This window comes from Chaetodon auriga, chromosome 3 (assembly GCF_051107435.1).
Source record: "Chaetodon auriga isolate fChaAug3 chromosome 3, fChaAug3.hap1, whole genome shotgun sequence".
Lineage (NCBI taxonomy): Eukaryota > Metazoa > Chordata > Actinopteri > Chaetodontiformes > Chaetodontidae > Chaetodon > Chaetodon auriga.
The window spans coordinates 28,262,965-28,288,861 of NC_135076.1; the positions used below are offsets into that span (position 1 = coordinate 28,262,965).

General features: G+C 44.1%; 5 protein-coding genes across 6 annotated transcripts; all 5 read left to right on the forward strand.

Annotated features, from left to right (window-relative positions):
• The first annotated feature begins 519 nt into the window (after positions 1-519).
• LOC143318410 (uncharacterized) lies at positions 520-1,159 on the forward strand. The gene is made up of 2 exons (XM_076726715.1): positions 520-714; positions 823-1,159. Exons 1-2 carry the CDS (start codon positions 534-536, stop codon positions 1,038-1,040), a joined length of 399 nt encoding a protein of 132 aa, XP_076582830.1. The 5' UTR covers positions 520-533; the 3' UTR covers positions 1,041-1,159.
• A 6,286-nt stretch (positions 1,160-7,445) lies between these two features.
• scinla (scinderin like a) lies at positions 7,446-14,558 on the forward strand. 2 transcript variants are annotated; one of them, XM_076726700.1, is made up of 17 exons: positions 7,446-7,507; positions 8,332-8,524; positions 8,639-8,793; positions 9,596-9,757; positions 9,874-10,023; positions 10,215-10,301; positions 10,954-11,086; positions 11,228-11,316; positions 11,418-11,633; positions 11,721-11,854; positions 12,344-12,434; positions 12,707-12,877; positions 12,973-13,147; positions 13,234-13,349; positions 13,437-13,514; positions 13,620-13,680; positions 13,760-14,558. In XM_076726700.1, the coding sequence occupies exons 2-17, from the start codon at positions 8,344-8,346 to the stop codon at positions 13,927-13,929; spliced, it is 2,169 nt and encodes a 722-aa protein (XP_076582815.1). In that variant the 5' UTR covers positions 7,446-7,507; positions 8,332-8,343; the 3' UTR covers positions 13,930-14,558. The 2 variants fall into 2 exon arrangements, with proteins under 2 accessions (XP_076582815.1, XP_076582816.1); XM_076726701.1 differs by lacking the exon at positions 7,446-7,507 and adding an exon at positions 7,681-7,940.
• Positions 14,559-14,658: 100 nt separating this feature from the next.
• Positions 14,659-17,450, forward strand: LOC143318405 (retinol dehydrogenase 8). Its single transcript, XM_076726708.1, has 6 exons — positions 14,659-14,826; positions 15,599-15,760; positions 15,898-16,077; positions 16,166-16,259; positions 16,746-16,929; positions 17,061-17,450. Exons 1-6 carry the CDS (start codon positions 14,730-14,732, stop codon positions 17,295-17,297), a joined length of 954 nt encoding a protein of 317 aa, XP_076582823.1. The 5' UTR covers positions 14,659-14,729; the 3' UTR covers positions 17,298-17,450.
• Positions 17,451-18,028: 578 nt separating this feature from the next.
• Positions 18,029-21,509, forward strand: dr1 (down-regulator of transcription 1). Its single transcript, XM_076726710.1, has 3 exons — positions 18,029-18,937; positions 19,057-19,220; positions 20,483-21,509. Exons 1-3 carry the CDS (start codon positions 18,718-18,720, stop codon positions 20,627-20,629), a joined length of 531 nt encoding a protein of 176 aa, XP_076582825.1. The 5' UTR covers positions 18,029-18,717; the 3' UTR covers positions 20,630-21,509.
• On the forward strand, positions 20,760-25,856 carry LOC143318705 (protein wntless homolog). Its single transcript, XM_076727170.1, has 12 exons — positions 20,760-20,830; positions 21,982-22,265; positions 22,353-22,477; positions 22,562-22,717; positions 22,801-22,937; positions 23,368-23,536; positions 23,624-23,721; positions 23,804-23,867; positions 23,971-24,114; positions 24,209-24,292; positions 24,383-24,548; positions 24,647-25,856. The coding sequence occupies exons 1-12, from the start codon at positions 20,760-20,762 to the stop codon at positions 24,745-24,747; spliced, it is 1,599 nt and encodes a 532-aa protein (XP_076583285.1). The 3' UTR covers positions 24,748-25,856.
• The last annotated feature ends 41 nt before the right edge of the window (positions 25,857-25,897 follow it).

Genomic DNA, 25,897 nt, shown 5'->3' on the forward strand with positions numbered 1-25,897 from the left:
TCAGTTCTGTGGTTTCGTATTGTTCAGGCTGTTTTCAGGATTCTGTGTTTTAAAGTTCCTCCTCAGGTGTGAATAAAGACAGCGGTTGGGTTTCTTTTCCGAACAAGCTGAGCAACCTTCGCTCTTCCTGAGTGCTCTGTCACCCACGAGGAAGTGTAAACATTGCCCATTTTGCTCGAGGGCTTCGTGAAGCTGGTCTTATGACTTGAAGATTGTAATGGTGTGTACTGAGAGCTGGCTGTTTGCAGATGACTTCCAGACATGTGCTGAGGTTATGGCCTATAAAAAGCCAAACACCAGCACCAGCAGCACAGTTCACTTGCAAACAAACCAGCGTTTCATGTGCTACAGCGGCAGCAGCAGAGAGGGAGGTCTATGTTCCAGGGTGGAACGTTATTGGATGCTGAAATCAGGTCTAGAGGCATCATCCTTGTGTCTTATGCTCACTGAGGTTGCTGGCTGTTGTGCAGCAGGTCACTGAGTGTTGCCTTGTTAGGTCGCAGGTTGTGCTGGTTAGATTTTTGTCTCTCGACATGAGTAAGCATCACAGTGAACTGACCAAGAGGGAGCAGGAGCTGCTGAAAAGTCGTCGAGACAGTGACACTAAGGCCGGGGAACTCGCCAAGATGGAGAAGATGCTGCAGCAGACCAAGAACCTGCTGGACAAGAAGACAGAGTCAGGTTCAGAGAGCAAGGGCTTCCAGGAGAACATGGGTCTGTATCACAAACAAACATTAGTACTTCAAATCTGAGCTGCCTGAGCCTTGAAATCTCTTGTTGGTAATTGTGGTGCGTGACGTGTTTCCTGGTTGCTTGTTGCAGTGGAGGACCTGGAGGAAAAGGTGCGTTCCAGCAGACGATACAGGAGAAACTCCCTCCATCACACGCAGATGCTGGAGAGCCAGATGAAGACGGTGAAAGGCGAGCTGGTGGGCACCCTGGACCACCTTCAGGAGCTGAGGAACGTCTTGCGCCGCTCACAGCAGAAAGCAGAAGAGCGCAAAGCTGCGATGGAGAAGCTGGCGGCCGGGCTCAGGTGAACCATCTGCTCTGTGGCTGCTTTTTGATTCAGATCAAGGTTTCGACCTTTTTGAAGCTCCAACACACCGACTGAATGCCGGACCTGACGCCCCACATCCTGCTAACGAAGCCGTGCAGAGTTTACATCTAACAAGACCGCAGCGTTACACTGCTGCAACGGTAGAGGAAAGAGACTTGAGCTGCTGCGTTGGTCCTCGTCTCTGCAGTGAGGCCATTGTTTGGCATCCAAAGACTAAATTTAAAAAACTTTACTCTCAGTATTTCACACCCTGCCTCCACACATTATTGAAATAGCCCCTTCTTCCTTTATTCCCCATTTATTAATCTTATATTTTGGTGGCTCCGTGTTGACATGCATTGGATTGTCCATGTTTCCCAGTGTGTGTTCTGCAGAGGTGAAAGAAGCACTCAGACCTTGAACTTAAGTAAAAGATTTGATTGATTTGTTGATTGAATTTTGTATTATAAAGTACATATAAAGGAACTTAAGTAGTCATGTAAATGTAGTGGAGTAAAAGGTAGAACATTTGACTCTGAATTGCAGTGAAGCAGAAGTATAAAGCAGCATAAAATGGAATACTCATGTATAAGTACCTCAAAATTGTATTTAAGCACAGTACAGAACGGTTTTTAAACGACATTGCACACAGTCATACAGTATTGCATAGCCTAAAATATGAAGATTGGACTCATCTCAGGGGCAAGAATGACTGTTATTCAGCTCCTAAAAACACCCCCAGCGGCCCTCAGAGACGCTTTTTCTGGGTGGCTGTTTCTGTTTGTGAACAGAGAAAATCCACATGATTGAAAGTGTCGATGACATCTGCAGCTCCAGGAATCACCTCCATGTTATTGCTTCATGAACCTGATTTTAATGAATTCAGCCGTTCCAATAATAATGTTGTCTTTTGTAATGTTAATCTGTAAATTAATCAACTGATTAGTCATTGTGATGTTTTTAAATTCTTACAAAGTAATTAGTCTCATGCTGTTGATGATAATAGCTGTATTTCTATGTATCTGCAATATATCAACATAAAATACGTGAGAAACAGCAGAGAGATCATCTTGCTTTTATGTCTTTGTAGGACTGATGTACAGAGAAAAGCCGCTGCACCCATTTGTCTTTTAAATAAACTGTTTGATAATTTCCTGTCAGAAGTGTTCGTGCGAATGATCCTGAGATGTGAACGTTGAACGCTGCGTTACAGATGGATCTGAGAAAAAGGCAGTTGCATGTCTGTTTTGTAACGTATTCTTCCCTGATGACAGAAAAGTGTCTTCCTGTGTTTGGACTCTCTCTGGGATCAATAGCCTGTTGTCTGTTTCCTGCGGTGAGTCATCTGAAAGCTGTGTTTGTGCCTTCCCTGTGGCTGAGATGTGATCACACCTAATTTAGCACAGCTTGTTTCGTGCAGTGTCACATGCTGTGAGGCTGACGCTGACCTAGGCGCAGCTGTAATTATAACACCATGACAGGCCAAAGTCATATGGACTGTTCACTATGTGCAGCTGCTCTCGTGGATTGACTCTCTCATTCATGTTGTCTGCTTCCTTATCAAATCCAAGACACTGTCTTACCTATATCATGGATATTGAGGAGGTGATTTGGGGGGAAATGAGGGGGAACTCATCCCCTTTGTTAGCAAAATGATCAAAATTGATCCGTCTTGTTAACCTGCCATCCATCCACTATAACAGAGAGGCTGTGTAGTTGAGTAAACTGTCGACAACCCACTAAGTGACTTATTTTCTGGATACTTCATAATATATTCAAAGCAAAGCAGCTAGAGCACATAACAAATGATAATCTGTACAATTAATCCAAATAGTGAGCACAGTAACCGCAGGAAGACTGAAAAATGAGGGATTTGGATGAATTTTGAGCAGATTATTTCCCGTCAATATTGCAGAAGAAATTAGTTTTCTTACTATTTTTAGGAACTTTTAATGCAATTCTCTGCCTGTATTATTATTAGTAGTAGTATTTTGACAATCATATGTTCTTAATAAGCTTCTTTTTTGGACGCTTGGCTCTTGTTCTGTTCACTCTTTGGTAGTTTTAGCTGCACACTTGTCTAATGCAGGACGAGGCTGTTTAAGGAGTAAAGGCTCTGTGAATATAGATGTGGTCAGGTCTTCACTGTGCTGTTATCCTGTCACAAGTTTTATTTAAAAAAAAAAACAATCTAAAGTTTAGAAATAATAATTTCATTTATAACATATATGAATGCAATGCCGATGTGTTTGCTGACTGTAAATGTTTAAGAAACACCCCTTAAAATCAAGAAGGCGTCACAACCCCCTGTGAAGCTTTGGCGACACCTAGTGGGGGGTTGAGACTCCATGCTGGGAACCATTGCTTTGCCAGAATCTGTGCTCTGACCAGGGCTGAAACTTGACATATGTATTGATAAATCCACAGTGCTGAAGCAGCCGACAGATCTGTAAATGCACATTTTCTCTCAGTCCTTTCTGTCACTTTCATCTCAGATCGACAGTGTTCTCTAAACTACAAATACTCAGTTCTATACTATGATGTAACCTATACTCTGGTTTCACCTTCATGATCAAAGTGACGAGAAGCAACATCTGGTCGTGAATGAGTGAGAGGTTCATACAGACAAACAGCTGTCTGTAGTATTCTTACAGTATTTCCAGGATCATTCAGTAGCATCTGTGCTGCTGAAAAGACAGACCAAACCACCTCAGTGATTAAAGACTTTAGAGGAAACCGACTGCCGACTACTGTAAGAATGACGAATGTCTGTCCATAAATATGTTTTTTATAAGTATTTAGTGGCTTTTAGGGAGAATCAATGCGATCTTGTTAAAGCTGCTTGAAAAGCGCGACACTCTGCATCTACGCTTCTCTTCTTGACAGTCGCCATGATGCATGTAAGATAAGATAAGATAAAACTTTATTAATCCCACACTGGGGACACTAAATTGTACACCCAGCAAGGCATAAAAAGAGAGGCAAAAAAATCAAGTTAAAAAATGATGCAGAATAAAAAAAATAAGATTAACTTTATATATACGTATATTTCAAACATATATGTACATTGTGTACAAGCTCATAAGAATACTGTGTTAGTACTGAATTCACACAAGAAGAATTCTGCTGCATATGATCAAATATAGATAATAAATAGTGTTTTGCACAGAAGAAAAAACCCACCCCCGACCTACACATCAGCTGCAAACAATGTGAACTTCATGACATCCCTCTCACACCACCTTTCATCTGCCATGTTGTTCTGTTACGTGTTTGTGTGTGTTGCATAATGAACCCACTGTGAGATTGTGTAAGCACTGGTGACACAACCAGGGGATTGGAATTGTTTGCGTGAACTGATGCTAACTTTACTATACATGCACTAAGAGGAACTGACTGGCCATCAGAGCTATGACTGATGTCCTTGTTATGACAGTTCTGCAACATGCACCGAAACCAAAAAGCCCAGAAACTGGCATCGTAACAATGGATGTGGTGATCAGAGCCTTGTTACCACTGGATTTTTGAAATACTTAAAGATCCTGCAGTTTGATTAGTTGTCTTTCCGGAACCAGCGTCCCTGTGGCTCTGAACAATCAGCAGAACACCGTCAGCTGTTTTAAAGAGCACATGTCCTTTGGTAGAAAGCAGTTCATAGTCAGGTCTGTCAGAGACGGTTTATTTGGGAACCGTTGTGTTGGAATGGAGAAACAAACCTCAAAACCACATAGAACGAAGACGAACTTCACACCAAGAGAACACCAGGAAGTACCACAATGCCAATGGCCTTTATGTAGCGAGGTGGAGAGTGAGGGCACGTCGGTTCGGTTGGTGGATGGGCGTGTTCTACATTCAAGAGCAATCTTCCCCGAAGCTTAACCGACTGTTTCAGTTGCCTAACCGTGAGCATAATGCTAATCTGACCAGTCTGTAAACAGAATTCATTTGTCATAATCACAATTCATGCACAGATATTGTAGAAAGTCAGACAACAGTGGAGTTAATGTAATCAAGGGTTTTCCAGCGTTTTCTAATATTGCCGCTCTTGTCCGTCTGTGAGGTTCATTGACCTGCAATGATTTGCATCCCCAGCTGCTGATGTGTGTTGTGGGCCTTTTGGGCGAATCTTCAAAAAGCCGAATCCTGTTTGGTGCTTATGTACAAACCTCATCCCCACTGCTCAATATAGGCTTTGTGTTAAAAATCAACATGCCCAGACAGAGATCACATCGCTGTGGCTGCTTCGTGGGCGATTCTCTCAGGCTTGTTCTTGCTCCTCCAGAGCCACAGAAGACAATTTGTACACAGTTCACAGAGTACTGCTCCTCATGGCTGGGACACTGAGTTTTATGTGCAGAATTAGTGGGGTGCATTGAACAGCTGGACTCTGTGGTTAATAGGTGATTCCAGGCTTTTGAGATAAATTCATCCATCAGCCAGTCGTTTACAACAGCTGATACTTTATTATGTCATTTTACAGATTTATTATTAGTGTACTGCATGTGTATAACTCTGCTTCCTGTTATTGTGTTTGCCAAATGCCTTTGGCTTAGTCAAGAATACTGTCTGTGCAGCAGTGATCTGCTCAGCAAAATGCAGCACACACACACCAGAGAGCCGCACCCCTCACCTGCAGTTCAGCTGCGGACTTCAGGTAAACTCATATGACCTCAGACACCTTCGCAGCCAAGTTATTGTTCTCTGTCTTTGCAACCTGGATAAATCCCATACAGACTAAAAGTAAAGCTTGTCAAATGAAGGCCAGGGTGTTATAAGGGGATCTATGGGGGATTGCAGATATTCCAGGAATATTGTTTAGGAATCATCTCATCTAATGTCGAACTACTTCTTTAATCATTTCTGGAAGATTCAATCCTATCTAACTCTTGAGTAAACTGATAAATTATCAATGATCCTGCCCGGCAGTAACAAGTGAATTCCCTTTGAAGGCTGGAAGAGATCTTCTTTGTGAGTTTTCAACAAGTGCTGCGGCAGGAAATGATAACTCATGAGGCTTTGCAGGCATTTTTGCGTCAGTGTTTCATGTATCTGCTTGTATCTGTTGACTGTTGACTTGTGGGTGTGCCATGTGCTTCACAGCAGTGTTCAGATGTTTTCATGTGAAATTTTGTGGCCCTGCAGGTTATGATAGCAGTCCGTGTCCTCCATAGTTATGTAATATGAAGTGCAGGAGCGTTTAGTCCCACTCAGGTTTGAACAGATCTCAGTCTGCAGTTGGCAGCCTGTGTACTTGTGTGTGTGTCTTGTGGCGGCATGCAGTTTGTTCCAGGTCGGGACTGTGTGAATTGTGTGTACACCACACAATGAGGCAGAATGTGCTGATGCAGCTCTGACAGTAGGAGTGATGGGCCGAGCCCTAACGTAGGGCGACCGCCGGAGCTCAGAGGAGAGATTTGTGCCATCCCTCTCTGTCAAGCTGCCACAGGGGAGACAGAGTGGCCACAAACTCCAGCCAGTGACACACAATCACCCCCTGACTCAATCACTGGCTAAAATAACAACACTGTAACTGCCAAATCAACTACGCAACCAGACATGAGGACTAAGTGTGAAATCTAATGGCTTCCAGGAGATGGCCAGCTGTTCGTGCTACAGATCCACTGGGCGACGTAGGAAACGGATGACTCAACAGCCCATATTAGGTCCAGTCTTTGAATTATGCATGTTAATGTGTTATTTTTGAATACAAGCAATCTGTATTTTGTCTGGATTTGAAGGATTTGGAGTCAGTGCTGCTGAGAAAACTGAAAAGTTGATGAGATAATTACAAGATCCCTCTTCTAAGGCTGACACATGACTCTAAATGAGTGTACGTCAGTTTTAGCTGTATTAACAGCCTAATTAAGGTCTGATCACCTGTAAAAGTCTTGCAGTCCTACACTCATAATCAGGTCTGTAATGCATAAAAAGCCCAAAGGAAACGTACATCAGTCTGCCAGTCTCTGCTCCTGTTGGATGAGTTCCCATCAGCTCTGGACAGACATTCATGGTCCCTCAGGATGAATCCCTCTGACTTTCCCTCTAGCGCCTCCATGAGGTGAATATTTGTGCATCCGTTGTTTAATCAGTGCAAAGTTGTGATTGTGGCATGAAGGCCTTCGTCAGACATATTGAAAGGAAGGCTTCAGGCGTGGGTCCACTGACAGCAGCCTGATCCAGGGGCCACTTCAGAGTTTTAGGCTTTAGGAGAAGGAGTCTTCTCAAACGTTGCTTGTCAGTCACCATTGTTCAATGAAGTGCGGTGTTATTTGCCTGGGAAGGAGCAGCCCTTTTCACAGACTGGGATGGGTCGGAACGGGGCTCGGCACGCCTCTCTGCAGAACGCGGATGTCCCTCCAGGCTTTAAAGGAGACCTGAGCGCAGACTAAACCTGGAGCAGCAGCAGCAGCAGCAGCAGCGTGTCAGCTTCTTCACACCCAGCGTCTGTCCTCGTCCTCTCCTCACCAGGTAATAGAAAACTCTTCATGATCTGCAGACTGAAAACGCTCTGCAGCTTTTCAGGTGGCACTTATCAAGCTCAGAAAGAAGATTTCGCCATAATTTTTTCGTAGCAACAAGTCCCTGAAAGACTGATGTCGCTCGCAATGATTTCTGCAAAACAGTCTCGATAATGCTTAAAGTACATTTTCAATATAGAAGTCAGAGTTCAGGTGTTCAGGGCAGAAAAAGAATGCGTAAAGAAACGTGCTAATTTCCTAAAAGCAGAAATGTAATCAATATGACAGCATGTAAATAAGTGTTTATAAATGCTCATTTTGTCTGTAAACAACGTCAGTTCTTCCCTCACGGGTGGAAAAGACGCTGCAGGTTAACACCACAATACCCACACTTAGCTCTGCACTTTGGCAGTAAGCAGGGAGGACACTCCCTGGTTCATCAGGTGATTTTTCAACATTTCTTATACCAACACCCTGCTATTGATTGCACACCTGTACTACAGGTTAAGCAACACTTGCTGCAGAATAAATACAACAGAACAACATAATGTGCTATTGATGAAAGGGGTGACTTTTGAATGCTTTGTGATGTGCACCATCACATTCTCAACAACAAGGCTGTCTTAAGAAGTGGACTTTATTTCTTTTATTTTGAAGGGGTTTTTTCCTCTATTGTGGCTGTTTTTCTTCAATCGAATCCAAACATGACACAAAGAGTAACCTGAAAGAAAAACCAGAAGCAGTGAATTTCAATTCCAGTCTTTGACCTCCTGTTTCATGGTCCTTGCTGTGACCTGATGGGTTGCTTGTTAATGATGCCGTGTCTCCTCTCAGGCTTTGAGCACTATGGCTGCCCACAAAGAGTTTGAGGTGGCCGGGAAGAAGCCCGGCCTGCAGGTGTGGCGGATTGAGAAGATGGATTTGTTTCCAGTCCCTGCTGAACTTCACGGAGACTTCTTCATCGGAGACTCTTACATCGTGCTCTTCACCACCCAGACTTTTAATTACACCATTCACACATGGATGGGTATTGGACTTAGATTCTCTGCTGACACCTTAAGGCAAACTGTCTGAATGTGGAAATTTCTCTCTTTGTTTTACAGCCACTGTTCTTTTTTAACTGTTGCCTGTTGTATCACAGGCAGTGACACGTCCCAGGACGAGAAGGGGTGTGCTGCCATCCTCATGACCCAGATGGATAATTTCTTGGGTGGAAAACCAGTACAGTTCACTGAGCATCAAAATGAAGAGTCAGTCACCTTTACGGGCTACTTCAAGAAGGGCATCAAATACAAGGTGAAATATGATTTATGCACGCAGGTTGGGATCATGGGTAATCATTTAAAACATCTTTTCACAGACATGAATAAACTCTGCCTTTAGGAACCGAGAGAGATGAATTACTTGTAATATGAAACCAAGGTAATGACCTGAGCTGAAGGTGTTGTTTCAGTATTGCATGTTTATATGGGAAGTAGACCTCATCACAGTGCTATTTTGGGACCTGTTTGGACTCGTGGTTGGCTGCTCCCTCAGGTTTTCTGCTCAAGGTTTCCACAGAGAGTTACCACAGAAAGTGGCGCAGACATCATGACATGAACTAGACCGCTGGAAAAATACCACAGCCAGTGCTTTTTGGGATCATAGACATGGCAGATTTGCTTAAATACGAATCATCTCAAGTCAGAATCTGAATATCTTTAAAGGCATAGTTCAACATTTTGGGGGAATATACTCTCCTGACAGGAGTTACAGAAGATTGATACCAAAATATGAAGAATAGGTTAGCATTAAGAGTGGAAACGGGGGAACAGCTTGTCTTTTTTACACTTTGGTTGTTATAGATAGTGAAAAACAAGATATATCGTGTTAATTGATCAGCTTTGGAGGGAGGCAGAGATTGTTGACTTAGGACGGAGCCAGGCCGACCATGTCCAAGGTAAGATAACCGCCTCCTGGCTGCGGCTTTACAACAGCCAAACTGCTCCTTTAATATTGATCTTTACATCCATGATTAGCAGGCTGAAATCTCCGTACCATGCAGATGTAGTTTAATGTAGTAGTTCTAACACTTTCTTTGTCTTGACTGCGGTCTCAGAAAGGTGGCGTGGCCTCAGGGTTCCAGCATGTGGTTACCAATGAGGTTACTGTCCAACGCGTGCTGCAGGTTAAAGGTCGTCGCGTGGTCAGAGCCACGGAGGTGCCCGTCTCCTGGTCCAGCTTCAACAAAGGAGACTGCTTCATCATTGACTTGGGAAAGGTGAACCAGAACAGGGACCACTTACTCAAAATATGTTAGAAGGAAACACTTCAGGTGCTTTATTTCACCATAACTTTCCATCTTCCTTTCCTCTGCTCCTCTCTGTGAAATGTTAGGACATCTACCACTGGTCTGGCAGTGAATCCAACATGTACGAACGCCTGAAAACCACTGAGCTGGCCGTTGATATCCGAGACAATGAGCGACGGGGCCGCGCCACCGTGGAGATGATTGATGAAGGCTCTGAGCCGGAAACTGTCATTAATGTGAGCTTTTTTATTTATTCGCTTCTAAATTTGAACTGTTTTACTCGAGAAACCTGTTTGAATATTTGGGACTGAGGCTCTGACTTAATCTGACTCCTTTGGCTGCGAGGAAGGATGCAAGAGCGGCGTTGTAATCTGTGTGTGTGTGTGTGTGTGTGTGTGTGTGTGTGTGTGTGTGTGTGTGTTTAAAGGTGCTTGGACCCAAGCCCGACCTCCCTCCAGGAACCTGTGATAGTGTCGTCGCTGTTAAGCTGAAGAGCCAACCGTCTCTCTGTTTGGTAAATTCACACAAACGCTCAGCTTTGAAATGAATTCCTGTGAATATGTGTTACCACACATGTATGAAGGCAGACATAAAAACTGTCTAATGTGTGCCTGACGTGGTTTTTGCAGAAAAAAAAGCATAATCACAACACTGAAATCCTTGAAATGGCAACTACTCCTCCTCTCTCATTAAAACTTCTAGAATATATGAATATGTAAAAAGAAAATATCAAAGTTAAACAGCTGGACAGAAGACGTCTCCTCCTTCCCTGTAAAGTCTATTCTCAGTGTTTGTGCAGCAGAGGCTTCAGGTTTCCACATCACACCTGGGAATATTGGACCAGGATTGGCCTCCAAGCTTTTTGTGATGCCACCAATCATGTCCATAGGCCCGCCTCTTAAAATCACATGATCAGTGAGCTCAGAGAAATTAAGATGCTGCCACAAATGTCACAGTAACTGCTTTATGTTATTGACTGTGCGTCTGTCCATTATGTCTCTCATTTGTCTTCACTTTCACTCCATTTATTTGTCTCGTTTATGTTTGTTTTTCACACTATTTCACCAGCAATCAACAACACTTAGCACAGAGAAAATTTCAGTGGCTAAATGTGAAAACTGTAATATGATAAATGCAGATGTTTTGATCATTTCTCTTCTTTCTAGATTTCTGACATGTCTGGCTCGATGAAAACAACCCCGCTGCCTGAGAAAGCCCCCTTCGAACAAAGCGTCCTCTCCCCGCATGAATGCTACATTTTGGACGACGGACAAAACAAAAAGATATTTGTCTGGAAAGGTAGTAGACCGTTTCTGCAACCTCCTGTTCTTTGCATACACTTGTTTTGTGTATTTATCAATGCTGCAACTGGGAAAATATGACTCATTCATAGATTTGAGTTTGAAGTCTCTAACCTCTGTACTACGGCCCAAACGGCAGGGAAGGATGCAAATGCTGCTGAGCGCGACAAAGCATTAACAGTTGCAGAGAAGTTCATCAGTGACAAGGGTTACTCCAAAACTACTCAGGTAATGTTTCCATGCAGTGAAGGTCTGCGACCAGAACATCATCCTGTTGGCCTCCTGTTTGTGCATAAGCTTGCTCATCAGTGTGTTTCTGACATGAACAGGTCCAAGTCATGCCAGCAGGTGCGGAGACCACCCTGTTTAAGACTTTCTTCTTCAACTGGTTGGACAAGGATGAGACTACAGGCCCAAGTGAGGCCTACGTCACCGGTAACATCGCCCGGGTGGAGCAGATTCCCTTTGATGCTTCCAAACTCCACAGCGACAGCAACATGGCTGCCCAGCACGCCATGGTGGATGATGGCTCTGGGCAAGTCCAGGTGTGGTAACTAGTCTAACTATGATCATGCTGTAATTCATTTCTTTAAATCTCAGCGTGTAGATGTGACAGTGGTGGGTGTCTACAGATTTGGCGTGTGGAAGGAGGTGAAAAAGTACCTGTGGACCCATCCACCTATGGACAGTTCTTCGGAGGTGACTGTTACCTGGTGCTGTACACCTACAATGAGGGAGGCAGAAAGAAGCATATCATCTACACCTGGTGAGAGCAAACCTTCCAGCAGGGCCAGATTTACCTGTTTGGGTAATATGCACCATGAGCAGAATACAAAAAACAATAAAGATCTTAATACTAGATTAAGACACAGTGAACCCTAGAGGACAGCAGAAGTATATCTATACAAAATATCAGGAAAGTGTAATAAAATGAGAAGAAAATCTAGATGAAAAAAGAGTGAATGATTGAAGAGATGGACGAAAAACAAACTTGACAGTTATCTACACACAAACTGTCTTTAGATTAGATTTTAATTTTCAAACCTCTGGGTGGCGCTAGATGAAAGGCAGGCTCGGCAAATTGCACTTTATTACGAAGGGAACACAAATGTCTGTACCAGATTTCATCATAATCCAATAGTTGTTGTGACAGTCGAGAGGAAAACTCTGGGGAGTCAGTAAGATTCACAGTCTGGGGACCATAAATGTCCAGCACGGATGATTTCTGAATACACTGCGGCTTTGCTGTCTTTAGGCAAGGACAGAAGTGCTCGCAAGATGAACTGGGTGCTTCAGCCTTTCTCACCGTCGACCTGGACACTTCCATGGGTGGAGTAGCTACTCAGGTGAGATTTTTACTGTGGAAACAATCGATGGAGTCTTTCTTTGAAGGAATAGTTTGACATCTTGGGAAACATGTTTGGCCAGAATTGATGAGGAGATCAAACATGAAGCTGGAGCCAGCAGCCGGTCATCTTAGCATAAAGACTGGAAAAACGGTATTCTCAAAATGTGGAAGTATTCCTTCGCTGACTTACTCAAGTGAACAGGTCGAAGGACTCTTATCACGCTTCGCTTCACGATGGACGAAGGTTCATCTGCTGCTGTGTCTCGGCAGGTTCGTGTCACTCAGAGCCAGGAGCCTGCTCATCTTGTGAGCTTGTTTAAGGACAAGGCTTTGATCATCCACCTGGGTGGGACGTCCCGCAAAAGTGGCGAGAGCAAGCCTGGCAGCACACGACTCTTCCACATCCGCCAGAGCTCCACCAAAGCCACACGGGCCGTTGAGGTCAGCCTCAGTTATTACAATGAACGTGCAGAAACTGACGCTTTGTAATGAGCGATTCACACCGTTTTCCCCCTCGTTGTGTCTCACCGACCCAGGTGAAGCCCACCGCCTCCAGCCTGAACACAAATGATGTGTTTGTGCTGAAGACGTCAGAGTCCCTGTTCCTGTGGAAGGGAAAGGGAGGCACTCCAGAAGAGATGACTGCAGCCAAGTATGTTGCCGGCGTGCTCGGAGGCAGTACCACTGAGGTGGAGGAAGGCAGCGAGCCGGGTGAGTGCTGAACAAAGAGCTTTGAGCCCTGCAGGATGACGGTGTAAAATATCTCCTGTGGAAAACTGTGGTTTGCTCTTCGTCAGGTGGTTTCTGGGCAGCACTGGGTGGAAAGGGAGACTACCAGACCTCCAAGACCCTGCAGAGGACTGTCAAGCCCCCACGACTGTTCGGCTGTTCAAACAAGACAGGCAGGCTGATAGTAAGTATTTCAGCTTCCATCTCTATTAATTCCTTAAGGGGATGCAGTTGTTTATTTTATTTTGATACTTGTGTGTGATCATTTTAGGCGGAGGAGGTGCCCGGCGAAATCACACAGTTGGATCTGGCAAGCGATGATGTCATGATTCTGGACACCTGGGAGCAGGTATGCTGCCTTCACTGTCAGTGAAATGATTCAGTCTCAGTTTCTTTGGATCTCACTTTTATTGCTGCCTCGTCCCTAAATCCCTGGGGTTGTTTCTCCCACCAGATCTTTGTTTGGATCGGAAAGGATGCCAACGAGGCCGAGAAAACTGGATCGCCCAAGATTGGTAAGACAAACAGAGCTATCAGAGATGAGGAGAAATTACATGACAGACTGGTCTCAAATGCATCGTGTTTTGTTTCCAGCGCAAGATTATGTAAATTCGGACCCCTCTGGCCGCAGCGGCATCCCCATCAGCATCATCAAGCAGAAGGAGGAGCCACCCACCTTCACCGGCTGGTTCCACGCCTGGGATCCCGAGATGTGGGACAGAGACCCTCTGGAGTGCTTGAAAGCCCGTATCAAAAAGCAATAGTAGGAAAAACACAGAGCAGGAGCATCTGCAAGAGGCCTGCAAAGTAATCGACCTGTCAGATAACGTGAGCTTCTGTGTGGGTGGGGGGGACGCTTGGAGATGCGTTGAGCATTAAAGCATCTTTTTTACATAACACGACAAACTCAGACTCAAATTGTGAGATTAGAATAGTGGCTTAGATGTATGAAGTCAGACCTTTGTCTTCACTGTTTCTGCTGCAGTATAATGAAGCTCAGCGGTGAAAAACCACGATGCACTATCTCTCCCAACTTCAGTGTGGCCTCAAGGAAATTTTCAGAATTTACGTAGTGTCGTAGATGAGATGCTGGCGCTTAAACATCACAAGTTTATGTTTGTTTGTGAAAATAAGAATGTGTATTTGCACGTCAAATGTCCCTCTTTACAGCCTTCTTTGCAAAGCCAATTTAAGAATTTTAATAAAATTGGAGCTTTTTTGAAACTCGTCTTGCACCTCTGATTGCATTTCTCCATCCAAACATGAACGTGGGCTTTTTCTGTCAAGTCTCTGGTCGTATTTTTCGTAGCTTACGCTTCATTGCGACAATAAACTTGTTATCATGAGCCTAAATCCTTACTAGGCATCAGCGCCGTGTGTCCGCCATGCTTGATGGTAATCTCCAGCCCATGTGCACAAGGCTTCTGCTGAGTTGCAGACCTGTGGATTAAGGAGGGGGCTTTAAAAGTGCCTCCACGTCACCTGTTGCCTCTACTACGACGCCTCTTTTGTTCTCTTTCTTTCTCTGCTGCTGGAGCTGCAAGACAAACACTGAGCGGGCACAATGAACCAGAAGGTGGTACTCATCACAGGCTGCTCCTCTGGGATCGGCCTCGCCTTGGCTGCCCGCATCGCAAAAGATGAGAAGAAAAGGTTCATGGGTAAATTTACCACCTTTTAAAAAGCTTTGTCTGACAGCTGTATTTCTGAAACAGTTTGAGTCGCGTGGTGTGCAGATAGACTGAGGAGAAAAAGAAAGAGAGGAAGGAAATGTGTCTGTTTTGAAGTTCGAAACCCTGCAGAAACCTTGAAAATGAGTAATTTAACACAATGGGACTGTTTGACAATTTTAGAAAAGGATGAGAGGGCTTTCCTTTAACTATGGTAAAGATGAGCAATAGTCAAGATGTTGGCAACACGAGCAGCTTCTAATAGTACTGTTGGTGGTTTTATGACGTTAGAAGCACTTTAGGAGTGGTGAAGATGATGCTTTTAGAGACTTATTGACTCTCAAACACACACAGAACAGTCAGTGAGACCATTTTGTCTTCAGATTGTTTTGCTTTTGCGTGTTTTGAGGTTGTGCCAACACCAGCTCAACAGTAACGTCTCTTTTTAGGCTGGATATTTGACATAACACATTCATTGGAACTGTGCTCTCCAGAAGAAACAATCCCAGTGTCTGCAGATTATCCCGAAAAACTGGATCATTGTTTCTGGAGACGAGTCGAACAGCTGCCACTTTTCAACGTTTCAGACATCCTAAATAAAACTGCATTAGCCCCCTCGTTTTGGTGCGGCAGCAGGCATTTAGAGACAGAAAAGATTAAGAGAAAGTGCCTGCTGTCTCTTGGTAGACTTTAGTTTCACCAGCACTTCTGCATCCAATCAGTGAACAAAATGACAGCTTCAAACCAACGTTGTTTCTTGTAGTCTATGCCACCATGAGGAACCTGAGCAAGGCCGAGCCGCTGGTCGAGGCAGCGGATCGGACTCTGGGCAGGACTTTGGAGATCAAACAGCTGGACGTGTGTAACGAGGACTCCATCAAAGCCTGCGTGGACAGCCTGCCCGAGCGCAGGGTGGACATTCTCAGTAAGCCCACAGCATTTGGTTCAGTGTAGTCAGAAAATCTGCCAGTGCAGCTTTTAATGATTGGGTCTGCGACTACAGCACGCATGTGTTTCCAATACATAACGGCTGTTCTTGCCTCGCTTGATTTCCTCTCACAGTAAGTAATGCTGGGATGGGTCTGATCGGACCCATCGAGTGTCAGTCTATTGATGAGATGAAGACTGTGATGGACACCAACTTCTTCGGGCTGGTGCGGCTGCTGAAGGAAATCCTGCCTGACATGAAGAGGAGGAAAAAGGGCCACATTGTGGTCATTAGCAGCGTCATGGGCATCCAGGGTGAGGCGACACCTGTTCATCACCACAGCATTTATTTATGGTGGCAGAGCTCCGTCTTAACACTGTTTCACTCTCTTTTGTTTTACAGGAATTTTATTCAATGACATCTACGCAGCATCCAAGTTTGCAGTGGAAGGCTTCTGTGAAAGCTTAGCCGTTCAAGCCCTGAGGTTTAACCTCAAGTAAGATACTGACGCTTCTGTGCTGCTTCTGCAGAACACACAGCCCCCTGCACATTATGGTCATTTCATGATCTACTGGTTTCTCAGTGAGATTCAAACTGAGCTCACAAAGCTCAGCAAGAAAACACTCCCTCTAACATATAAAATGTCCGCAAACCAGCACTTGTTTCATCTATTGCACAACAAGACTCAGCATGGTCTTAACACGGAGAGGAAAATGTGCCAGACAAAATATGTCATCAGAAAAACAACATCCTGGTCTGGAGCGAGTCCGATCACAGCCCTCAGCAATCAGTACCTGAATATTAAAGGGAACAGCTCTGCAGGGCAGCTGTGCATGTGCTTAACAGGAAACGTTCCATCACAGTCTGTTATATTAACACTAGCTGTGTAGCATTCACTTAGCTTTTAACTGTGCATGCTTTGCTCAGTTTCCTGTTGGGAGGGATGGATTATATTTGTAATGCACTCCCTCTCTCTCCTCAGCATCAGCCTGATCGAGCCTGGACCGGTGATAACAGAGTTTGAGCGGAAAGTCTACGACGAGGGCTTGAAGACTGATCTCAGTAAAGCTGACCAAGTGACTGCTGACATGTTCACGAACATCTACTTGAAGAACTACAAACAAATCTTCGAAACCCTCGGGCAGACTGCTGATGATATAGCAGAGGTATACTGTTACTCATCCCCAAACGTTCTTCACCTCGTCATGAACCGCTCTGATCGTGAAGCGCGGCAGATCAATCAGTCCAGCTATGGTTTTAACTGTGCTTTATGTTTGGTCTGTGTGTTTCCTCGTAGCATACTCTCAAGATCATCACCATGGAGAATCCGCCTTTCCGTCATCAGACAAACACGCTTTACACCCCTATGACCACACTCAAATATGCTGACCCCAACGGCGACCTCCCGATTGACACGTTTTACAAAATGGTGTTTGAGCATGACAAGGTTTTCAACGCCAGTCTGAACTTCCTCAAACTTCTGCGCTGGAGAAGTCGAAAGAGCTTTACTTTGGATAAGGACAAGAGCAACTAATGGAGCCCAGGTCTCATCTTTGTTATATTCATCCATTCCTCCATGCACAGGTTTCCTGTCTCTTCTCTTTCATTACATTTTTGGCTGTATGACTTCTTTGTAATGAAATACTGAAACAGTGCTTATTGTGAACAAATAAAAATATGAAAGTCATCATCTTGATTGCACAGTCTCTTTTTACATTATATGTGTCTGCAAGCTCCTGCTGCAGGTTTTAAACCACACACTGATACATTCAGCCGACTACCATAACTCTCTTAACCCGTTAAGCCTCCAAGCCCCATATTACACAATATGTTAAGTACTGTGGTAAGCAAAACTATGAAGGGCACCGACAAAGTTAATCATCAGATGAAGCGTCTAGACAGTCCAGATAGTTACAATGCCTTACTGAAGGGTGATGTGTATTTTAATTTAACATATTTTAAGATATGTATTACTAATCCGGTTGTGTTTGTGACATATGCCTATTGTGTTGGGGACACTGGATTATGATGGCTGTCTACTCGTGGCGTAATCTGGCATTCATCTGTTTGCTCTGAGCCTCACTCCACATGGATTTACTGAGAACCCTTTCCATACAAATATTTATAAGTTGAGACAGAAAGCAGGACACTATTGAATATATATACAGTGAAATAAACAGAAACAGAAAATTGTAATTCGCTAGGCGAACAGTAGGTGGCGGTAAACATTTGCTAGGCCACACACTACGCCCGCTTGGTGACGTTGTATCCGGTCCTTTGACGCTGTTTCCGGACAAATTTAAGCTAATGTTGCCCAGAATATAAAATTATAAATGGATTGCTAGTAGCTTTAAGATTGTTTGACATGTTTGTCTCATTTGGTCGATGCAAGTCAGAGTAAGCCGCAGTGTTGTGGCGACTTTATTCCACTCGTCGCCTCCACCCAGCCAACTATTTAACGTTAGTTACTGAAGCTAAGGTAGGGGCAGTTCATTGTTAGCCTAGCTTTAGCCATGCTCTCAGACTCCGCTTTCACTTGTCGTCTGGGTTGCGGCTTGCTTGCGACAGGGACCACAGCTACTAGCTAGCTTGGTAGCTAGCTAGCTAAGCATAATTTTCCAGTGTTGACGTTTTTGTGTTCTCATATTTGTGCTTTTGCGTTTCGTTTTCGTCTCGTGTCACATTCCGTGTGTAAGCGGTGGTTTGTGGAAACTGCACCTCTTTTATTTTAACACGTAAAAATCCGCGTTAGCTTAGTTAGCGAGCTAGCCAGCCGGCTAACTTTGAGGAAACGTCTTTTTTGATGACATTTAAGTTGGTGTTGACGTCGTCTTTGCCGGGCGCTATACGTTAACTCCATTAACCCAAGAAGGCCTGACGCCGTCTGCTTTCGTTTTTCACCACTCTGTCAAGAAGCTTTCATTTCCTTGGTTTGTGGTCATTTTTCTGCCACGATGGCTTCTTCCTCTGGAAACGACGACGACCTCACCATCCCCAGAGCAGCTATCAACAAGATGATTAAAGAAACTCTCCCTAACGTCCGAGTGGCAAACGACGCCAGAGAGCTTGTGGTTAACTGCTGCACAGAGTTCATACACCTCATATCCTCAGAAGCGAATGAAATATGCAACAAGTCCGACAAGAAGACCATATCTCCAGAGCATGTCATCAATGGTGAGTGTAAAGCCACTGGTGCATTGGGGAGTATAGCAGGGGGTGTGTCCATGTCTCTGCCGTGAATCCTAAACCACAGAGTAATTATTAGGCTTTCGCCTCTTGTTTTCACATCACAGCTCTTGAGAGTCTTGGTTTCGCATCGTACATCACGGAGGTGAAAGACGTGCTGCAGGAGTGTAAAACTGTAGCTCTGAAGAGGAGGAAGGCGAGCTCCCGGCTGGAGAACCTGGGAATCCCCGAGGAAGAGCTCCTCAGACAACAGCAGGAATTATTTGCCAAGGTACGATCAACACATCTGCACTTCTCCACGTGTCCATGCTGTGGACTGGCATCTCCATTTTACTGTGCATGCAGTGTAGAAGAGAGCTGGAAATCACTGAGTGACTTCATACAAGTTTCAGTGAACACAATAGTATTGAGATTACAGAAATCGTTTTACAGTATGTGGTATACTGTAAAATTACACTCTTGGTTTGTGTAAGTGAAGAGTGAAAAAAACATCTCAAGTTCATTGAATGAGTGATTTATTTATTTCTATATTTTTAATGAGTATTTTTTGTACTTTTCACAAGTTGAACAAAGTAATATATTAAGTTACACATTATAGTTTTGTGTACAAAGTACAAATATATCAAACATTTAAACATACAATATTATGATTAAGAAGTGAAATGTACATCAGAGTGGATCAAAGTGGCAATAAATTACATGCAAGTGTGTAATAGAAGCCAAAGACATTAAAAGGACTCAGTCACTCAGATATGCAGGTACAGGTATTCTAACTGCCAAGATAATTTGGGGTGGAGCCAGTCATATGTTGCATTTATTTACTTTCATGATCATATTTTTGAGGAAAATTAGGTAAAACAGTGTGTGTTGAACTTCATGGAGTAGCATGAAAACCTAAACTCATTAAGCTGACTTTATACCTCCACCTTTACAGTATTCTCTACAGCCATTCCCCTGTTTCGCTGCACATATTTAAAAATATAAGCTGTGAATAAGTAGTGCTGTTAAAGCAGCTGCTGTGGGATGGATACACCTGTGTACCTACGTGCAGTGGCTGTGTAGGTGGGTCTGTGGGGGTCTAGGCTTAGATCAGGTGCACCTCTTCAGGAATGTAACTGCATGCCAGGGCTGCAGGGAGACAACAGAAACTGTGATCAGTCTGGCTCCTTTTATATTTGCTCCTGTAACAAGAAATGCTAACATTTTTCATGCTAACATTGATGTCTTAATAATGGATGGAGCTTTCATCTCGGGAAGTGGCAGCCGTGCTATGCTAATCAATAAATCAATCTTCTTGTAAGGTGTCATACAGACTATAACTGAGCTTCAGTATTGTATTGCAAAGACCTTATTTTGATCTTCTTCTCTGATGCGTATCACTGCGCATCTTTTCCATGTCAGAAACAGTGACTGTCGCTCAGCTCTAATGAAGCATCAGATCTCACCGTCATGATTCCCTTGTAATTGCCTCCTAAGCTCTGCGTTCGTCTTCCTCCTCTCACGTCTCTGTTTTGTTCTGATGTGTTCCTGCAGGCGCGGCAGCAGCAGGCCGAGCTCGCCCAGCAGGAGTGGCTACAGATGCAGCAGGCCGCCCAGCAGGCACAGATGGCAGCGGCATCTGCCAGCGCCGCCCAGCAGGCCGGCTCCTCTCAGGATGAAGACGAAGAGGACGACATGTGATCCCAGGACGGCGTTCAACTTGTCCGAATCCCTTCCTGGGACCGTGTTGGTGCGCAAATCTCCCAGCGCTGTCATCGTCAGAGACATGCTGCGTGTTTGACCGCTGGTATACATCAGTGTAACATGGATAATGCACATTGGAATGGACAGCGAAGAGAAAGGTGAAGGGGGATTTCGAGATAGCCACACGTTCAGATACCAGTACCTGAAAATGATTTGCAGAGGCTGTTAATAAGGTTTTTGATTAATCTCTTCTTCCCCCTTTTTCCGGTTGCTTCTGTTTAATCATGTCTTGACATTATGTTGTGAGTAAGTTGTAGATTTCTGGATGTTTTGTGGACCCCCCACCCCCCACCTGGTGTCAACAGAGCACAGAGCAGCAGAGGTCATGGGGTTGTGAATATTCGATTTTTTTTTTTTTTTTTTTTAAGTAGGGGACTGTATGGACTTTTTGTTTAATTTTAGCTCATTCAGATACTTCATGTTGCGTTTTCTTTCTACCTTGAACCACCCACAGTATTGCTAATTAGCCACACCTTTCACAAATGGGATATTTTTGCCTCATACAACCAAAGACTGAGGACAGACTAACAGCCCAGAGTCGGTGTTTTTTTTTAAGGTGTAGGTGCTACTGTGATTCTCGTTGCTGACTCCAGGTCAGTGTAAACATTGTTAAGGATCATTAATCTACGACTTTGTAAGATGCTTTGATATCCAGGCTCGGTTTGTTATTTCCCTTCTCCTCGGGTGCAGTATCCAACATTTGCATTGTGACTGTGGCCAGTCCTCAGTGTAAAGAAGTAACCTAGTTGTGACACACATTCACTCGCCTATGCTACAAAGTTGTATTCTTTAAGCAATAAAGGAATCATGTTTTATAGACAGCTGTTTTATGTTTTCAATCATATGACATTAAATCGCTGTGTAATCAAAACACATGACAGCCCCCCCCCCCCCCCGCACTCACTCTGTTTGGAGATGATCTCAGGGGAGTCGGACGTGGTGGAGCAGCAGAGCAGCACTTAGCCGACTGGGACCACATGCTTTTAGTCTCGAGCGTCACATCTCCGAATGTCCTTTAAAAATGTCAGGAGCAATCATAGAGAACATGAGCACGAAAAAACTGGCTTTCTTGGGTTTCTTTATTCTTGTTTTTCAAGTCCTTTCCATCATAGTTGGAGCATTAATTGGTGAGTCAACAGATTGTTTTTACTCGTAGAATTATCGTCTTTAGACAAAGTATTTGTAGAAAGTGGTCCTGCATGTTGTTTGTGTTAATATCAGTTTACTTCTTCCAGGTTCTTTTAATGAAGCTTTATTCTGTCATGACTCAAACCAAATGTCTCTAACAGATTATCCCCCTTTGCCACAGCTCCCAGTCCCACCAGCGCCATCCGCTACTTGGCCACCAAATGCATTAATCGCCACAGGGCTGACGGCTGGCTCGTGCCGTGGGGATCAAATCGCTGCCAGCAGATCCGCAGTTTTGACGAGCCTCTGGCTAAAACACTGGATGCCAATGACATCGTCTTTGCGGTACACGTACCTCTTCCGGACAAGGAGATGAGCCCCTGGTTTCAGTACCTGCTGGCTGTTCTGCAGTTCGACATTGCGTTCAAAATGATCAATCAGATCGGTAAGAATGTGCTTCTTTGTCAGACGTTTGGGTCAAGCTTCTTGTGGCGGTTACGTAATAAACCGAATCGTGTTCCTGTCTGTGTAGAAGATGATGTCGTCGTCACGATTGATGCTGGCCTGGCGTACCGGGATGACCTGACATCTGAGTGGACCAAAAAGTTTCAGTCAGTGGAGCGAAGGCCGCTCAGGTGCATGTTAGCAGTCCCGAAGGTAAACCTGCACGCGTGCGTTTAATGCATGCAATGGAGTGATCCGATTTGTCTCTGCTGGGTGTGACAGGCCGTGCTTTTGCAGACATATGAAAATGAAGGCCGCTTCTATCACTGTGATCCCATACCGTTCATGGAACTGGGAAGTGTGGCCCACAAATATTTCCTGATCAACCTGCGCCTGCCAGTGAATGACACGGTGAACGTTGGCATTGGAGAAGTAAAGGACATCCAAATAGTGGTGAGTTTAATCCTTAGAGTGTCACTTCCATTATATGTTTGGTCTGTGTGACACTGAGACATTTACTGTCTGTCTCCTCAAAGGGCATCCACCAGAATGGAGGCTTCACGAAAGTGTGGATCAGCATGAAGACGGTCTACAGTCCCTGGATATTTGGGGCAACTGTTTGGTACTGGCACAGGATCAGCCTCATGGCAAGACCTCCAGTCCTTCTGGAAAAGTATGAGCCTAGAAGGAAGAATAATCAAGTTTAAATACAGATTTGATCATTTTAATCGATTTGATATTGGGCACTGTCGGGCCTCCGTACATCTGTGCATCTTCAGAAATCTTCTTGCAAACTGAAGGCAGCATCAGCTTTTTTAAAAGGTAAAGTGAAGTTATATAAGAGCTGTGTTGCTCTTACATTGAAACGCTGAGTGCAACCCAGGCTCTTTGTTCACTCAGTGTGACCTCACAGGTACCTGCAGGTAAACAGGTAAACCTTCTGTGATGCTTTAAAGAAGTGCACCGTGCTGCAGGGAAAAGTGCGTGATCTTAAGTGCGTGATCGACCTGGTTGAACCAGGTCAATACTCGGCCTGCAGCACAAAGTTACTTGTCTTTTAAGAGCAGATGTGAGTCATTGCAGTGTGTGTTTGCCGTGCACAGGGTGATTTTCGCCCTGGGTGTCTCTATGACGTTCCTCAACGTGCCGGTGGAGTGGCTCTCTCTGGGCTTTGAGTGGACCTGGATGCTGCTGTTTGAAGATGTTCAGCAGGGCGTCTTCTACTCCACGCTCTTCTGTTTCTGGATCATCTTCTGTGGTGAACACCTCATGGTTAGCGCCTTTTACTCATTCCTTCATGTGCTTTTCTTCATACTGTCATGCCAGTGATCCAGTTTCTTTCAACAATAAATCCTTCAGGACCAAAGTCAGAGGAATCGGCTCTCAGCGTACTGGTGGCAGGTTGGGCTGGTGGTCTTCGGCTCATCCGTTCTCCTCGTGTTTGACCTGACTGAAAGGTAATGATACGACTGCTTTCGATGAGCTCTGCTGTGTTATGGTTTTGTGTTTAAATATTTATGTGCTTTATTTCTTGTAAAGGGGCGTTCATCTGACCAACCCCTTCTACAGTGTTTGGGCGTCGGACACTGGGACAAATGTGGCTGTATCCTTCAGATATTTACGCTGTATCATGAAAAAGTCTGATTTTGCCTTATGAGAACGTGCTTTAAATACGGATCACTCCTTTTCCTTGACTGCCGTCACAGATTACCTTCGTTATTGTGGCTGGGATTTCCGTTTGTCTGTATTTCCTCTCCCTGTGTGCCATGGTGCGCTGTGTCTTCAGGAGCATTGGTGGGAAAATACAGCAACTTCATGCAATGCCACAGGCGAGGAGACTGTGGTACAAGGTTTGTTTTGTGGATTTTAATATCAGAATCACAAATAAAGGGAAGAAAAATAACTTTATCCTGGCTGTTCTTCCACATTTGCTGGTTTTGGCAGGGAATAATCTTCAGGTTCAAGTTTTTGATGCTGGTAACTTTAGCAAGTGCAGCCATGACCGTCATCTTCTTCGTCGTAAATCAAGTAAGTATTACCCCTACCCCAACATGGAAAACTTAATTTCTATTCCACTGTGACAATTTGGGCTCTTAAAATCTTTACCTTTTTCACCAGGTCAGTGAAGGTCACTGGCGCTGTGGAGACTACACCCTCCAGGTCCACAGCGCTTTTCTCACAGGGATCTACGGCATGTGGAACCTGTATGTTTTCACCATCATCTTCCTCTATGCTCCCTCCCACAAGCACAACAGAAACAAGTCAGGAGACAGTCGACGAACAGGTCTGTAACAGTCTGCCATTCTCAAACGAAGAAAACAAACAGAGACATTTACTCAGTCAACATAGCAAATAGCTAAAGATTGTGCTCACTGTTGACAGATGTGCTGGAGAGGGCAGAAAGCCAAGCGAGCTGGCTGACGTGTGGAGAGCAGGGACCGACAGAGACCTACAGGATCACTGGGAAGGTGGCTGAGGAGTAACTGGCAGGCTCAGTGCAGCTTGGAAAAGCTGTTTTATTAAAATAACACATTTTAAACACTGCAGGCTGTAAATGTAGACTGTCTCGAACAATGTGACTTTTAAATAGCTTTGAAATTAGCTTGACTTGAAAGGTAGATGATGGGGAAAATGAGAGATGTAGGAACACACACGGTAACTCCACAGAGGGCCACCAGAGGCCCCCAAAGACACATGTTCACTAAGTGGCAATTGAACTTTGCTAAATTGGCTAATCTGTTTTGTTTGCTAATATGGGAAAATGTGTTAGTAATTATATATATATATATAAAAAAAAAAACATATGTGGGATGATGAAGGGGGTTCATAGGGCCCACGAACTAAATTTGGCCCCTTAAATCTGACTATACCAGGAGAGCATCCCACAGTATCATGATGTGAATTTGTTTCCCTAATTTTGGGGTATGAGACGTGCTAAATGTCTAAACATTAATATTCAAACCCATGTATTTATCAGGTTCTTGGTGCACAGTGACGTCATTGTGAGCTCTTATTTTTTTACAGTTATTTTTTCTTATAGACTAATTTTTATTTATATTTTCCTTTAAAAAAAAGTTTCTAATTGATTTGCTTAATCTAAACGGTTGTCATTTTTGAGGAACATGAATTAGTGTTGGAGAATCATAAAAAAGCTTCTCTTTAATGTTGTATTTAATCTAGTTTGTGTGAGCAAATTTAAGGAAAAGCAACCCAAATACATGTTGATCCTTATTGATTAAACCCTCGCGGTGCGATCATACAGCTGTTCTCAAATATGTGGCTTGTTTCGGCTCTTCTGAAGACTGTGTGGACAGACTGAGCCTGATCGGCATCTCCTTCATCTGTTTGGCTGAGACGAGTTACAACCTTCATCATCCTCTTCACATTTAGAGCAGCTGGTTACCTGCAGAAAGCTTCGGGGGCCAAGGAAAAAAGCTCTTTATCAAGATAAACTGCAGGTTTGTAGCAGCTCTTTTCACTGTACACTTCATTTAAAACTTATTTCAAATGTGTAATCAAGAATATCGTAGTACTTTATAATGTGGTCATGTATTTATTTCTGCTCGTGTGTGTATTACTGGACAGTGTATGTTTTGTGAAATGTTGGTGTGCTGTTTCCTGGATGAGATATCC

Excerpts from the sequence above, each read along its gene's own strand:
- LOC143318705 (XM_076727170.1), top strand. The coding sequence starts at position 20,760 with ATGCACATTGGAATGGACAGCGAAGAGAAAGGTGAAGGGGGATTTCGA. Across the intron at positions 22,718-22,800 it reads TAAAGGACATCCAAATAGTG|GGCATCCACCAGAATGGAGG; the intron begins GTGAGTTTAATC and ends GTCTCCTCAAAG. Across the intron at positions 23,722-23,803 it reads GTGTTTGACCTGACTGAAAG|GGGCGTTCATCTGACCAACC; the intron begins GTAATGATACGA and ends TTTCTTGTAAAG.
- scinla (XM_076726700.1), top strand. The coding sequence starts at position 8,344 with ATGGCTGCCCACAAAGAGTTTGAGGTGGCCGGGAAGAAGCCCGGCCTG. Across the intron at positions 12,435-12,706 it reads TGGGTGGAGTAGCTACTCAG|GTTCGTGTCACTCAGAGCCA; the intron begins GTGAGATTTTTA and ends GTGTCTCGGCAG. Across the intron at positions 13,515-13,619 it reads TTCTGGACACCTGGGAGCAG|ATCTTTGTTTGGATCGGAAA; the intron begins GTATGCTGCCTT and ends TTCTCCCACCAG.
- dr1 (XM_076726710.1), top strand. The coding sequence starts at position 18,718 with ATGGCTTCTTCCTCTGGAAACGACGACGACCTCACCATCCCCAGAGCA. Across the intron at positions 18,938-19,056 it reads TCCAGAGCATGTCATCAATG|CTCTTGAGAGTCTTGGTTTC; the intron begins GTGAGTGTAAAG and ends TTCACATCACAG. Across the intron at positions 19,221-20,482 it reads AGCAGGAATTATTTGCCAAG|GCGCGGCAGCAGCAGGCCGA; the intron begins GTACGATCAACA and ends GTGTTCCTGCAG.
- LOC143318405 (XM_076726708.1), top strand. The coding sequence starts at position 14,730 with ATGAACCAGAAGGTGGTACTCATCACAGGCTGCTCCTCTGGGATCGGC. Across the intron at positions 15,761-15,897 it reads GCGCAGGGTGGACATTCTCA|TAAGTAATGCTGGGATGGGT; the intron begins GTAAGCCCACAG and ends TTCCTCTCACAG. Across the intron at positions 16,078-16,165 it reads CAGCGTCATGGGCATCCAGG|GAATTTTATTCAATGACATC; the intron begins GTGAGGCGACAC and ends TTTGTTTTACAG.
- LOC143318410 (XM_076726715.1), top strand. The coding sequence starts at position 534 with ATGAGTAAGCATCACAGTGAACTGACCAAGAGGGAGCAGGAGCTGCTG. Across the intron at positions 715-822 it reads GGGCTTCCAGGAGAACATGG|TGGAGGACCTGGAGGAAAAG; the intron begins GTCTGTATCACA and ends TGCTTGTTGCAG.